We start from the raw sequence: 16,411 nt of genomic DNA on the forward strand, positions 1-16,411 counted from the left end.
TTTAAAATTAACCCTACTTTAAATTAACCGTTAACAATAAGAGCAAAATCCTAGTTGAAAAAAATATTATAGTGATGCCAGCAAAATGGTGGAGTGAGGAACTCCAGGAGTCCCCCCAGTCCACAAAAACTATGGAAAACATGCAACCACTATTAAAAACAAATCTTTTGGGACTCTAAAAACCAACCAACATCTTTTAGCAGCCAGAAAGTATTTATAAAAGCAAATCAGCCGAATCTTGGTACAAATTGTGAGCTTTGTGGCATTTTAACTTACCCTACAGCTAGCCATTGTTCTATAGATCAGCTGTCCCCTTGAGACTAACAGTGCACTTTCCAGTATAGAAGCAGAGAAAATAGATGGAATTTTTTTTTTTTTTTTTTGGTCTGTGTGGTTCCCTGGAAAGATGGCTCAAAATGCTTGTCTCTGTTTCATCAAACTTGAAATGCACCTAGTGCTAAAGCTTTACCTGAAGCAATCCATGGAAAATATTTACAGACAAGTGATTTAGTTGTTGTTGTAGGAGGCAGTGGATAATGGTCAAGGCAAACATGAGACTAAACAAAGAGTTTGGGAGGAAAGAGCTTGGAGAATGAGATGCTCTGGGGATTAAGGGTTTGAAAAGCTCAAGACATCCTGGGAATTTAGAAGTCCATGCACATTCCCAGGGCTGTGCACATGCTCAGGAAAGATATGACCTTGAGGCTGACCTTGAGACTTAGAACAGGCAGTAATGATCACTAAGGCAATTGCAAACAGCCTGACTGCATTTGAAGACATGTCCCAACACATATACAGACTCCTTCTGTAAAGACTGGGAGATATTTTTTCTAGGAGATTAAGAAAAACTGTCTAACATTAGCTGAGCATGTACCTAAAGGAATAGAGGCATCAATGGTAACACATGACAAAGAACACAGACTTTACAGAATTAATTTTGGATGGTCACTAAAAACAAACAAACAAAAACCCAAAACCAAACAACAACAAACTTTCGGAGAGGTCTGATGTCCACAGTTGCCACATTATAATTCAAATTCAAAATGCGCAGGTTTCAACAAAAAATATGAGATATACAAAGAAATAAAAATGTATGCCCACTGGGAGGAGAAAGATCTAGGAATAATAAGCTAAAAGTCCACCTTAAGGGAACAGAAATACAGAAAAATCGAAACCCAAAGCAAGCATAGGAAGCATGATTGGGGTCAGAATGGGGCGTTTGCAATTGTATGGGGGAATATAAAAATAAAATTTAATATTTAAAAAAAAAAAAAAGAAATAATAAATATTAGAGTGGAAATAAATGAAGTCAAGTATGAAAAAACGAAAGAGGATATAAAAAACTATATATTGATTCTATGAAAAAAATCAATAAAAGTAACAAATTTACTGAAGTAAATATACCAGGATAAAAAGAAAGAAATTTAAATGACTTAAATAAGGAAAGAGATTAGGGACTTTACAATTAACCTTACAGAAACAAAAAAGGATTTTAAGGAAATACTATGAGAAGTCATATGCCAAAGTCATTAAATGATTAAAATGCAAGTCAAATTTATACAAAGACATAAACTATCAAGATTGCTCAAGAAGAAACAGAAAATCTAAACAGATATGTAAAAAATAAAGAGAATAAGTTAGAAATTAAAAAAACTCCCATCACAAAATAGCTCAAAGCCTGATAGCATAAATGGTAACTTTTGCTAAATATCAATTTCTCAAAAAAATAAAGAATGTTCCTAGTCATTTTTTGATGCCTGTGTTACTGTGATACCAAAGTCATCAGAAGACATTAGCATACAGAATTTGCAGCATATTGAAAGAATTTATACACCATGATCAAGTGAGTTTTATCCCACCAATACAATGTTGCCTCAATCAATGTAATACATTTTATTAAGAAACATAAAAAAACCAATCATTTCAATAGATGCAACAAATGAGGCATTTGACAAAATCCAGCACCCTTTCATGACAAAACAAAAAGCAATAAAAAATGCTCATCAAGCTTGGAATAGAGAAGTTTTTCATGGCTAAAATCTTACTTAACACTGAATGACTGAAAACTTTAACCATAAGAATGAAACAAAAATGTACTAGAATTTCTAATCAGCTTAAGTAGGTAAGAAAAAAGATGAAGGTGGTATCCAGAATAAGAATGGGGAAAAATCCTATCTTTATTGTGTTTGAAAAAAATTTATTTTTAGAAAACCCTAAATAATCTACATACACAAACTATCAGTTAAAAAACGAATGAAACCAAGAACTACCAGTTAATAGGAACAGCAAAGTTGTAGGATACCAAATCAATATACAAAAATCAGTGAGTGATTTTCATATCATACTAGCAATGAACAATCAAAAAAACTACAAAACAATTTCTTTTACAATAGCATCAAAAATAATAAAATATTTAGAAATAAATATAACAAGTAAAATGTGCACTGACAACTATAAAACACTGCTGAAGGAAATCAAAGACAAGTTAGATAAGTAGAAAGAAAGCCTGTGTTCATAGATTGGAAAATCTAATATTGTTAAGATGGCAATACTTCCCACGTTGCCTTATAGGTTCAGTGTAATTCCTATCAAAACTTCAAATGCTTCTTTTGGAGAAAGATAGTCTGAACATAAAATTTATATGGAAATACAAGGTACCAAGAATGCCTTACAAATAGCCAAACCAGTATCGAAAAAGAACAAAATTTGGAGAACTCACATTTCCTTGTTTCAAAACTAGGCTATATTTATCAAGACAGTGTGGTACTAGCATAAGGACACACATATAGATCTAAAGGACAAAATATCACTTGGAAATAAATCCATATCTCTATGGTCAATTGACTGCTGACAAGGACGCCAAGCTCAACAAGTGAAGAAAACATAGTCCTTTTCAACAAAAGGGTCTGGAACAATTGGATTTCCACATGCAAAACAACAAATTTGGATTCTTTCTAACACTATACATGAAAATGAGCTTAAAAACAGATCAAATACCTAATGTAAGAGATGAAAATATAAAACTCTTACAAAGAAACAAAGGTGTAGTAAATCTTCAACACTGGGTTAGGTAATGATTTCTTAAATATGGTATCAAACACACAAGCAACAAAAGAAAAAAGAGTAAGTTGGAGTTTATAAAAATTAATAACTTCACTGCCTCAAAGAGCACTATCAAGAATAGTTAAGTTAAATGTGTGTGGTTAAACTCTTTAGCTCAGGGACCTCCTTGGTGGCCTAACGGTTAAGTCTCAGTGCTATCACCACCAGGGCCTGAGTCCAATCCCTGGTCAGAGAGCTGACACTCATGGCATAGCAGACCTCTCCTGTCTCTCCTGCTGCTCCCCTCAGCAGTGTATTTCAGCAGATCTGCCTGTTCTGCTCCCCACTCTGTCTCTGGTGAATCCTCTCAACTCCCGCCTCTGGCCTACACCCCAACTCTTCTACACAAAACAAAACAAAACAAAACGAAAACACTCTTGATCTCAGGATGGATGATGGCCAAGGAAGGCCTCAATTTAACATCATTTTTAAAGTGCTCTCCCTTGTTCCCTTTCTTGGTTAATGGCTTCATTATTTAGGAAACTGCCCCACACAGAAGCCTGGCACAGGCTATTGGTGGCTTTGCCTACAAAGCTCTCCATGGCATGGATTCTACCTGAGATTGTTCTTTCTTCTCTTCCTTTCTGCTCTCCATCATTTTTGTTCATATTTCTTAAACCCACAGTTGATGGCCAAATATCAGTATTCCTACTCTCCTTCACTCCATCTTCGACTCTCACAATTCTGAAACTATTAAAAAACCCTACACAATTAAAAGCTTTATCCTGCTGAAGGCCACACCACCAAAGCATAAACTCCTCAGAGCAACACCACAAGAACTCTCTCTATTTTTGCATAGAAGAAAATTGTAAAGTTGATTCCTTTAATTTGGAAATGTAATTCAAACTGTGAGATTTAAAGTCAATATGGAGTATTAATATATTTGTAAGATAAGTTCTAAAGAAACTCTTTCTTTAGGAATTGCATTTACATTTATTAAATCTCCTTCCACCCACAACAAGAGAGTGGTTCTCTCGTGTTCTTGTATCTAAGAATGGAATGCAGCCCCTAGGCCCAGAGTGCTGCCTGCTTATCATCTCAGCATACAGGCCACCAGCCAAAGTTCAATGCTTGGGGTCCCAAAGTAATAATTATAGTGCCCTTAAAATGAGTCCTGAATTGGAAAATAAATAGTCTCCTTAGGCACAGGTCAATTTGAAAGAGATACGTGGTTTTCTATTAAATATGCTTTGCAAAAATTAAAAAGGAACTCTTTAGAGAAACATTAAACATGACCTTTTTAAACATCATTTTTAAGTAATGAGAGAAAGATTAAGGAAATTAAATATTTAGATACAATAAGTTATTGTCTCTGTTATCTGCTAGAATCACTTCCTAAAATTAAGTTCTTCCAGACTTCATCATCATCAGAGGAAGAGAATTCATCAGAGGCAGAGAATATTTGACCTCCTATTTTTTGCTCTCTTACTAACAGCACAGGGTGGGGAGATTAGAGGGACCAGATTTTGAGAACCTAAATCTGGGTATAGAATCTCTTTTCTCCTAGGAATTATGGTATCAATTTTAATTCATGTAATGCTATTAGTACTGCTTAGTGGAACACTTTTGTTCAAGGGGCCCTTTTCAGATTGTTTTGAACTTATTTCTTGTTTCTAATACTTATAAAATTGTTTATATATAAGAACATTACTGTTGAGAAAAATTGCTTAAATGAAAACGTGTTCTAAATTTCCAAACTCAGATATTTAAATTAATTCTAGAATATAGTATTTAATGGAGTCTAAAACATTTATATTCTAATCGATATTCATTAACTTCCATGCATGTTTGACTGGCTGGCATTGTTGGGTGATGTTTGAGAATGAATTCAGGCAGCAAGGAGAGGAAGGAATCAAGATATCCTTAGGGAGAAGTGTGGCTCAGAGAGGTGAAAGTGGCAAGGAAAGGTGAAAGGTTAAGAGTAAGCTTTGAAAAGTGCCTGGCTAAATATGGGGTAAGTACAGGAAAACACTACATTTTGCTGCCCTAGAAGTATCCTTCTTGTGGTGATAAATAAAAAAAAAAGTTAGTCTTTATTTATAGTGATATGCTGTTTCACAGAGTGAATGGTGATATTAATATATTAGTAGAATTTTAAGATATAGAAATGAAACCTATTCAGATCTTATAGATAAAGATGGTGTTAGTAGTTTCAATTTTAAAAATGGTGGGCAGAATTAATAGAGTTTTAAAATGAGAATTCACTTACACAATAGAAAAATGCCCAATCTTTCTGGTAAGAAAAAAAATTTTAATTACTTATTAAGAAAATCAGGAAGTGTGGGAAAGAAATAATAAAACACAGACATTTTGGAAAAATCATTTCCACAGTTGTACAAATAAAGAACTCATATCTGAAGAAGTATATATATACTATTTTGAAAATGAAATTTAAAAACAGATGATAAATGTTGATATTTTTCCTTTTCCTTTTGATTTATTTCACTGAGCATAATCCCTTCCAGCTCCATCCATGTAGAAAATATATATCAAAAAAAAAAGGAAAAAAAAAAAAACAAAAGCTACTACAGAGATCTCTATGCAAAAAACCTGCACAATCTATAAGAAATGGATAATTAAAAAATACATCATAACTTTTATTAAAGATAAAGTCAATGGAATTAACATTTTGATAAATATTACATCTCCCTTATATTTCCTCAATGTGGATGAAAAAATGCACTGTTAATAGCAAAAGTAAGCAAAATGCACCCTGGTCTATTCACTTGGAAACTGGCAAAGTGCCATGTACATACCAAAGGCGTGCTTGGTGGGACACCCGCTGACCAGGTTGCTGGGGCTACTTTTGGCTGCCAGTTGGCTCCTCCAGTCAACTTTTTCTCCCCAGCATTCCACTGAAGATCGCCCCTAAAATCAAGCATGCAAAACAAAGACAACACTCTCATCAGAAAAGAACGGTGGATGGCTCCTAAGATAATTTCATTTAGGTTGAAAGTAGTCTGTTTGAGTCAAGTGGTAATAAAGAGAACAGGATAGAACAGAAATGAGTCTTGCAATTCTGTATCTCAGATGTTAAAAGCATTTGAAAAATCACTTATATTTTGGACCTTGATAATAATGGGAATTTCCCCTCTCTTCTAATAGAAAAAGGTGCCACCAAATTCAACTGAATTCCTTAGTAGTCACAAAAATTCCAAGTAAGAAAATCACAAACACATTGATTTTGTTTAAGAAACATCCATAATGGCACTTTATGGATCAAAACAGATGGTTTCATATACCTATATCATGACTACAACCTGCCTTATCATGACCAGAAGTCCCATCTATCATAAAATGCATTCCAATTGCAGAGACAAAGAAATACATATCTAAAAAAGGGTACATTATTTTTCATTCATAAGAATGAAAAATAACATCTTAACATCTACGTTCTATGAGAGATTCCTAAAAACCAGTGGTAGCACCTCAACTTTGACTACCTTAGGTTTCCCTGCTACGTACTTTTATAGCACCTTGTAACAGTCCTCTTTAACACTGAAGTGTTACTTTTTTTTGTTATTTGATAATTGATTAATAACTCTTACTAGACTTGAAGCTCCTGAGTTAGAGGGATTGTGTTTTTTTCATTCTTATATGCTTGGTGCCTAGGATATAGTAGGTATTCAATAAACGGTTATCAAATCCAGGCCTCTCTGGTGGTGCAAGGGGTTAAGACACAACCTAAGAAGCTGTCCACAGCCACTGCAGCATGAGTTCGATCCTTGGCCAGGGAGCAACCCATATGGCACAGCAGACCTCTCCTGACTCGCCCGCTGCTCCCCTCAGCAGTGTATTTCAGTCGATCTGCCTGTTTTGTTCCCCACTCTGTCTCTGATGAATACTCTCACCCCTCAAACCTCTGGCCTGTACCCCAGCTCTTGTATACATAAATAAATCTTTAAAAAAATGGTTATCAAATCCAATGAGTGCACTTATAAAGCATTACTTTATATTACTTATATAGATTTATAATGCTTAATTATAATCTTGAAATGTCCTTAAATCATACACTAATGTTCTGGCATTTTGCTTTGTAAATACTGTATGGTTTTGGCAGATCAATAGATAATACTCTTTTTTTCTCCCTACTTTGGAATCAATTGAGGGACAGACCCAGCAGTCAGACATGGATGGGGGGGTAAGGCTTAAATGTGTGGCTATAGTGGGGTTACTAATTCATCTTTACACATCTCAATGTAACTCACAAATCAGGTCCCTACTTGGGGGCAATGTGAAATGAAAATTATTTTTGTTCATTGAGAAGTGGGAATCCCCTCAAAGGTGAACATGCTCTGAAAAGGTTTAGAAACTATTCAAAAGATCTTAAAGATAAAGGAAGTAAATGGGGTGAGAACATTAAGCCTTAGTCAACATTTACTATTTTTTCATACAGAGATGAAAAAATAAGCACTCTTCCATTCTTGTTCTGTCTCCTTATGTTCAGGCATTAAATAAGACTGAAGTGTGTGAAATTAAAAAATCATCTGGATAAATGAAACTAACTTTTGTGAACTTTAATATCTAAACCCTAAAAGTTTCTGATGTGGTTTTTACTCTTTGGTATTATAGCAGACAACCTAGTTGTTCCATCTTTCCCCCATCATGTTGAAGTGATGATTAGATAAGCAATATACAACACACACACACACATATGCATCTGTGTTAGCTAGAAATATTGCAGTAAATGCATCAGAATTTAAGATTAGTAAAATATTCAAAATGCAATTCTCCCATATTTTTAGATATAACTCAGTGACAATAGAAGAGTCTGAAACAGATTACTCCTTTCATTGCAGAGCAACAGTTGAAGGTTCCAGGAAAACAAACAACAATAACAAATCCAGAATGAAGTAAAAACCAATTTTCAAATTTCCCAGGCTGAAAATGAAAGATTACTCCAATGTGTATAATACTTGATAGTTTCAAATAAATACAATAAATAGTGACAAGAAATACAGATCATTTCAAAACACTTACTTTTTGGATGTGGTACCAGAAATTCCAAGATCTATAAATGGATCAAAGAAAGATAATTAAGCTTTTATCATTTTGATTATCAAAGAAACAGAGGCCTACAAAAAGTGCCTATTTTGTTAGGAATGACTGCATCCAGTTATATAAAACAGAAACTTTATGAGGAAACATGTTCACAACTCTAAAACTTTGTTTTACTTTATGTTAGACTTACGGATTACATCTGAAAGTCAACTGGTGTCCAAAAGGATTGAACATGGTAGATTTGAGACTATTATCCTAGAAAAGCCTGCATGGAAGACATATATGAACATGGCCAATAAACTCTTCTCTACACCCAGATAAAACTTGTTCTGCTGTAGAGTGGCTTACCACTGTACACTGCACAAATATGTAGCTTATGTTGACTACATGCTTCCCATCTGAAAGACTGGGATTTTGGTGGACAGCAGGCACAGGGTACGTAGAGGAAGAGCATCCAATAAAAACATTGAGTCCCTAATGAACTGTTGGCAAGAAATATTTCACATGTTGCTGAATTTTCACATGGTTTTCCATTCACAGGGAAAAGACAGCTTAAGCAAGTCTGCATGTGGATTCTTCCAGATTTTCTCCTTCTTTTTCTAGTGATCCAGTATGTTTCCTTCCTAAGCTGCTGTAACAGATTTTAGCTGTGAGTACAATGACGCGCTGTCACGTTCTAGTAAATCCACAAATATGAGAGTGGTCTTGGGACTCCTGATATAACTGGCTTAATCATTCTGCTCTAATTTCATTTCATTTAACTTCATTAGTTATTTATTGAGCTCCTACATACACTGGGTACTTTTCTAAGCATGGGAACATATTAAAGAGGAAAACAAGGATTCTTATTCTGGAGGAACTTGAATTATAATTGGGTGAGATGATAATAAACATTAAAATAATTAAAAAATAAATTATATAGGTTGTTAGAAAGCCATTTGGAAAGCCTATGGAAAAATGAAAAGGAAGAGTATGGTAAAGGGGATGTAGAGGGTTAGAATCAAGGTGGGGGGGCAGGCAGTATTAAACAGGTAGCTCATGGACTGCCTCAAGAAGTGAGACTTGTGCAAAGAAGAGCAGAGATCTTGGAGTAGAGTTTTCTAGGCTGAGTCACACAGTGCAGTATCTGCCTAATGGTAATTCCATGTTTAACATTTTCAGACATTGCCAATCAACTTTCCATAGTACCTGCCCCTCTTAATGTAGTGCTGGGTTCAATTTGCCAAGATTTTGTTGAGGATTTTTGCATCTATGTTCATCAGAGATATCAGTCTATAGATTTCTTTATTTTCTGCTGTGCTTGTTTGGTTTGGGATGAAGGTAATGTCCTCATGACATATATTTGGGAGCTTTTCCTCCTCCTCAGTTTTTTTTTTGAAGAATATGAGAAAGACAGTATTAGAGCTTCTTTGAAGGTTTGGTAGAATTCAGTAGTGAAACTACCTGGTCCTGAGCTTTTGTTTTTAGGGAGACTTTTAATTACTTTTTCAATTTCTGTGCTTGAGATTGGTCTGATAAAACTGCTTCTTTTATCCTGGCTCAATCTTGGAAGACTATATGATTCTAAAAATTTCCCAATTTCTTCTAGGTTGTCCTGTTTGTTTGCAGATAGGTGTTCATATAAGTCTCTTATAATCCTGAATATCTCTGCAATCTCTGTTATAATTTGGCCTCTTTCATTTCAGATTCTTTTTATTTAGGTTTTCTTTCTTATTTCTTAGAGAACCTTGCTAATGTTTTATCAATTTTGTTTTTTCTTTCTAAGAAACAGCTCTTGGTTTCATTGACATTTTACATTATATTTTTGGTATCTACTTATTTTCACTCTAATTAATATTATTTCCTGCCTACCACTTACCATTCATTTCATTTGCTCTTCTTTTTCCAGTTCCTTCATATATAAAGTCATTCTATTTGAGATTTTCCTTATTTATTGATGGTGGCTTGTCTTGCTTTGTACTTCCCTCTTAATACCATCTTTATCATATAGGATCTGGTAGCTAGCTGATCCCCAAATAATTTTTTATTTTAGCTTAATTCTATTCAATATGTTTTCCATGTTTGTTCTTATTTCACTCAGTGTATCTTTTGGCATTTTTTAAAATCTTCAATTAGTTCTTTAGTGAAGAACTCTTTTTGTTCCTGGGTACGTTTTCTGAGATCTTGTACCTGCTTTTCTGTTAGCCTGTCCCTCCAGGATTTCATTGCATTTTCTTAATATTGTTATTCTAGTTTTTGCCTTAGGTCTTTGAGATGTGTGTCCTTTTCATAGGTCTCTGGACTTCTTTTTTTTATTATTAACTTTCTAATTTTCTTACATTGTTGTTCATTTTTGAATAGTATTTGATTTCTCCCCTCAGGTGTAAGGACTTCTTTTCTATCAGCTTTTCCTTCTTGTCCTCTGATGCTTTTGATTCCTAGGTATATATAATGACTTATTCTAGCCGGGGCACTGTATCTTTGCTTAAGAAAGAAGTGAAAACTAGAATCTAGAGATTAGTATCAATCTGGTGGGGAGGGAGGGTTAACTCAGTCAGAGCAATATTCTCTCCCTCTTCTTCCCTTGTTTAGTGAAGCAAATGCCATTCATTACTTTAAGGAGCCCAAATTTCAGAACCCTGCATCCTTGTTGCTCTTGTTTAAGATGAGTGGCATCAGGCAAATGGGCTTGGCATGGACCCTAGAGCAGAGCATGTGGGTTTTGGAATGGAGTGCGGTGCTTGGTGAGGTGTGTAGGTCTTTCTTGGTGTATCGTCCCCAGCTGGTCTCTCTCTCAGATCTCCTAGGAGGGAGATTGCCTGCTGGCAGCCAGATTTTCCATAACTGAATCCAACAAACTGAGAATGCATATGCAAGTAGTTATGTACTCCCTACCACTAAATACAATACCCTTTGGAAGGTCTCTATGCCTGCTTAGTCAATGCCTGGCCAACAATTTAAGCTACCTAGTATGGTCACCAACCTGGCCACAACTCCCTTACTGTATCCCTTAGCAGCTGGAGGTATAAAGCCGCTACTTCTGAAGGAGGATCTGGGCACTACATTAAAGTGTCCAGTAAAAGCAGTCCTCACTTTTAGACTATTCATAAGTGAAATGAAATTTTAGTGTAGAAAGCAATATTTCAATAAACTCTTGCCAAGTGTCACTAAACCATCTTCATGGATGACCAGACCAAGGACAATAAACAGCAAACAGAAATATGTCCATGGGATAGTACATAGGAGAAAAAAAAGTCTGTTTCCATGATCTTCTAAATTTTTGATAGAACCTCAAGTAAAACAAAAAGTTTTTGCAATAGGAAATTCATTCACCATAATAAAAAATAAAATTCAGAATTAAAAGGGCAATCTAATAGTAGTCCTTACCTTCTATAACTCTTTCCTTCACTTACCCAGCCCCAGTCTCTAGTCTTCTTGATGTCTCTTGAATATACCAGATAATCTTTTGCCTCAATACTTTTACACTGGCTATCTCCTTTGCTTGCAAATGTTCTCCCTCAGATATTAACCTGGTTCATCCCTTTGTCTTCAAATCTCTGCTCAAATTTTACCATCTCAGTGATATCTACTCTATCTCTCACTCTGTAGCATTTACAACTCTCTTTTGCTTATTCTGGTTTTCCCTATGGCACTTAAAACCTGATGTACTATAGAATTTAATTTATTTAAAATATTTACTGTTTTGTTTCTGTCCTTCCTGAACTCCACAGGAAAATAAATTTGTATGTGCTTAGTTCAATGATTTATCTCTAGAGTTGGAAGAATGCCTGGTACTCAATGAATGTTTGTTGAATGAATAACTGAAGCTCACTTGGTGAATATTCTGCATCTATATTATTCTATATTCTTTTTTTTTAAATTTTTTATTTTTATATTCCCCATACAATTGCAACCCCCTGATTTTGACCCAATTCCTCCTTTCCCTGCACCCCCCAAAGTGTGTCTCTGTCATAGTTGTTTGTTGATTTTGGTTTTTTTCTTTCTTATAGTTACTCTTTTTCCTGGTCCCTTATTTAGGTTTTCTAGATTCCTGTTATGAGTGAGACCATCCGGTATTTTTCTTTTTCTTTCTGGCTTATTTTGCTGAGCATGATCCCTTCCAGCTCCATCCATGTTGCTGCAAATTGCATGCGTTTATCTTTTTTGAATGCTGAGTAATATTCCACTGCGCATATGTACCACATCTTCTTGACCCAGTCATCTGTTTTTGGCATTTGGGTTGTTTCCAAAGCTTAGCTATTGTAAATTGTGCTGCTATAAACACAGGAGTGCAGGTGCTCTTTGGAATTGATGTTTCTGTGTCCTTTGGGTAAATACCTAGGAGTGGAATTGCTGGATCATATGGAAGCTCTATCTTTAGTAGGTTGAGGAATCTCCACACAGCTTTCCATAGTGGTTGGACCAGTTTGCTCTCCCACCAGCAGTGCAGAAGAGTTCCTTTCTCTCCATATCCTCACCAACATTTGTTGTTGCTAGTTTTTTTAATATGTGCCATTCTCACTGGTGTGAGATGGTATCTCATTGTAGTTTTGATTTGCATTTCCCTGATTGCAAGTGACGTTGAACATTTTTTCATATGCCTGGTGGCCATTTGTATTTCCTCTTTGGAGAAGTTTATTTTTAGCTCTTCTGCCCATTTTTTGACTGGATTATTTTCTTTGTTTTTGTTGAGTCTCATCAGTTCTTTGTAGATTTTTGTGATCAGTCCTTTATCATTAGTGTTGTGTGCAAAAATGTTCTCCCAGTTGGTGGGGTTTCTATTTGTTTTGGTTATTGTCTCTTTTGCTGTGCAGAAGCTCTTTAATTTGATGTAGTCCCACCTGTTTATCTTTGCCTTCACTATCACTGCTTTGGGTGATGCATCTGTAAAGATGTCTTTGAGGTGCATGTCATGTAGTGTTTCGCCTTTATTTCCTTCTATATATTTCATGGTTTCAGGTCTTATGTCTAGTTCTTTAATCCACTTTGAGTTGGTTTTTGTGCATGGTGTGAGGTAGTAGTCAAGCTTCATTCTTTTTCATGAAGCGACCCAGTTTTACCAGCACCATTTATTGAACAAACTTTCTTTGCTCCAGTGCATATTCCTTGCTCCTTTGTCAAATATTAATTGACCATAGATCTGTGGGTTTATTTCTGGGTTTTCTATATTCTTATTTCCAAATGAAATGAAAAATTACTTCTAAAACATAAGCACTTTATTTCATATTATATGCTCTCTAATTACATTTTCAGCAATTCAGATTGAAAATGGCATGGGTACTACTTGTAAGACAATAGCATAGTGACTTTTTAAAAAATCTTTCAAGGACTTGTGCTGCGTACACTAAGAATCTCTATTTACTCCTTGATATACTCACCCATAAGTGAATTCAGAAACAAAATATGAGAGATTAATGAAAAAAAATCATGTATGATTTAGTTAAATGAAGCTATGTTACTCACTGCCTACTAAGCTGGCAAGAGATGAGTCAAGATCACTCCCAAGTGGTTTGCTTGCTGCCATTGCAGGACTGGGTGGTACCATTGAGATGGGTGCAGGCTGCCCAGTTGGTGCCATGGTTGGCATCAGAAGATCACCTAGACCATCAAACACTGGAAATCAAATAGATCAAGATCAGCATAAAAAAAAAAAAAACAATATGCAAAAGACTACATGTCTTTTGAAAAACTAGGAAACAAGTTAATATATAATCTTATAAAAGGAGACATGAAATTGACCCTTTTCATAACTGTAATACCAAGAAGAGCATCTCTCTATATGCCTACTTATAAAGTATGGAAATATTAATGAACATGAACAAAAATGAAAAAAATCTGTGTAATGTATAGAAAAGAGCACAGATTTTGGAATCAGAATTGGGATCAAGTTTAGCTGTCTCTCTCACTATCTGTGGAACTTTGATAAAGTTACTGTCTGAGCTTTAGTTTTTGCATCTGTATATAGGGAGAGTACCACTACTACATGGCTTTGTTTTGAAGATTAAATTAGATGATATATACTATATCTTTATTATAATGCTTGCTCTACATTGGCACTCAATGAGTGGTAAAACCTAACTTTTATTAAAAACAATCACTAAAACATTTTGTATAAAATGCGAGTGATTTACAGCAAAGTTTGAACAATCTACTCTGAGACCCTAGGATGTTTACTTCTAAAATAATTATTAATTGAGAAAGGAAGCCTGAATTTCCCAGTTTCCCACAAAATCAGTATCAGAACAAAACTTAATCTAATGATGAGTAGCTAGAACTAGCTGTGTGAAAAACAGCTGACCAACTCTTAGGTGTAAGTATTTTGATTTTTTTCTTTCTTTATAGCAATTAATTTTTAGTTCTAACTTCAAGGGCAGAGTAAATGAAGGGCATACAAAGTAAACACTCTTGTAACTGTTATGAATCACACTATTACTGATGATTCCAGACTACCCTATTACAAATCACTACTTATTTAATTCCTAGACTGAAGACCATTAAAATGCAGACATATTAGATCTGTATAAATTATTGCTAATATCTTATCTACATCAAAAATTTATGGTTAATTTTCATTAAAAATCTATGCATATTTACCATGAATACTACCATAAATTAATTTTAAATTGAAAAAGGACAGCATTCAATTAGGCACTGGCAGTAGAAGCAACCAAATTGTCAGGCAAGGGATATATTTAGGGTGTTTCTGAAACACATTTAATTGCCAAAAACTCACCAATTGAAAATTTGTAGTAAGGACCCAGCATGAGAAGAGTAGAATGGAAGAGAATACAAACAAAATGACAGCAGGATGAAAGGTTAAAGGCAGGCAAAGAATACTATTTGTGTCTCAACTTCTTAAAACTGAGGGCCATGCAAGCTTCAGAGGGTGTAAGCAACAGCAGTGGGGATGTCCACGCATTCAGATATTGTACAAAGATATAGTACGGAGTATTTGTTTTCCCTTAACCAACTCGAAATCAGTGTATATAAGCTCATGCAAACAGATGGTGTGTGCTGTTAGATTTCTGCTAGAAATTAAAAACAGAAACGCAGAAAAGGATTATAGGTATTTCTCAAATCTACTCAAATCTACTTAGAAAATTTACTTAAGTTACAGAAAAAGGGGCTTATTAAACAGTTTTAAAATCATATTATCATTCCATATTTGTTTAGAATTTCCTGATATGATACTAACTGTAGGTGGTATAATTCATGATCAGGAGAAATAAAAAGCATGTTTAAAAATCACTGCCTCACCTGATGGATCAAAGGAGCTGCTGCTTGAAGTTGAAGGCGTTGTTCCAAAAGCTGCCTCAAAATTGGGCTGTAGCAGGTTATTCTGAGCTGGAGTCACTGGTGATGGAGAAGGGGCCATGAATGAGCCCCCAAATCCTGGAGGGAAAGAAGTTCCAGAAAAAAATATAAGCAGAAACAGCAGAGATGGGCAAGAGCCATAAAAACAGAGTCAGAAAAGTTGTAGAAGACTGAAAGAAATTAGATGTATGTAGATTAGATGAAACCTGGGAAGACAGTTTTTAAATGTTTTCCAGTATCTTGATATGTCATGTACTAAAGAGACATAGTTTAATTAGAATAAGAAAGCATACAATAAAATACAGTCTTATTAAGAGAAACTGTGGCAACCAAATCTATTACAACAGGATAACTACAATAAAAAGGTCTCACTAGGGTTGAAATTCAATTATCTTACTTTATTTAAATTTTGTTTCTTCAAATCATCATACCAGATAGCTAGAAAATGCTTAGTTTACACATTGGCTCAGTATAATAAAATACAAATCATAAAAATATGCGTGTATTCTGCCACCAAACCCTCCTTAATATCTTTCATATATGTCTTAGCCCATAACTGCTACTGCCAACTTTAGGTCCTGCCATCCCTCCCTGTGGCTCCCACCCACTTGGCTCTCAGGAGTCATAAGCAGTCACCCCGGGAGGCATCCTGCCTCTAGTGTGGACCTTTTCCAACCTAGTCTTTGCAGTGTAGCCAGAGTGATCATTTTGAGTGGAAAATGTTGACGTGACTTTTTTAAATCCTTCATTGGCTCCTCATAACTTTTATATTCATATAATGCAAATTCCTTTGTATAGTACTCAAGCCCTCTGCGGCCTCCTGCTCGCCTGCTCTCCAGCCTTGCAAACCAGACTGCAGCCAAAATCCACCTTCACAGTAAGTCAGAAAGTGACTCTGGAGAACTCTCTAGCACTATGCTGGCCACCACTGCTACTAGCCACTCCCACATAAAGTTCCAGTGAGTGTCCTCTTCTGCTTCTGTGTCCTTGGCACTTGGTACTTATCTCCATCCCA

General features: G+C 35.3%; 1 protein-coding gene across 16 annotated transcripts in view; it reads right to left on the minus strand.

Annotated features, from left to right (window-relative positions):
• The window catches only part of SNAP91 (synaptosome associated protein 91), a 125,845-nt gene that overhangs the window by 8,132 nt on the left and 101,302 nt on the right, over nucleotides 1-16,411 (minus strand). For 10 of the 16 annotated variants that reach the window (XM_054699000.1, XM_037520032.2, XM_037520030.2 and 7 more), the window contains 5 exons: nucleotides 15,340-15,474; nucleotides 13,546-13,695; nucleotides 8,083-8,113; nucleotides 5,859-5,970; nucleotides 5,312-5,335 (listed from right to left, as the gene is read on the minus strand). In XM_054699000.1, the coding sequence (XP_054554975.1) occupies nucleotides 5,312-5,335; nucleotides 5,859-5,970; nucleotides 8,083-8,113; nucleotides 13,546-13,695; nucleotides 15,340-15,474 (452 nt within the window). The remainder of the gene's footprint in view (nucleotides 1-5,311; nucleotides 5,336-5,858; nucleotides 5,971-8,082; nucleotides 8,114-13,545; nucleotides 13,696-15,339; nucleotides 15,475-16,411) is intronic. The other 6 variants (XM_054699001.1, XM_054699006.1, XM_054698999.1 and 3 more) reach the window with 1 other exon arrangement.

Source organism: Talpa occidentalis, unplaced genomic scaffold (assembly GCF_014898055.3).
Source record: "Talpa occidentalis isolate TD23 unplaced genomic scaffold, MPIMG_talOcc4v2.1 talOcc4.2, whole genome shotgun sequence".
Taxonomy (NCBI): domain Eukaryota; kingdom Metazoa; phylum Chordata; class Mammalia; order Eulipotyphla; family Talpidae; genus Talpa; species Talpa occidentalis.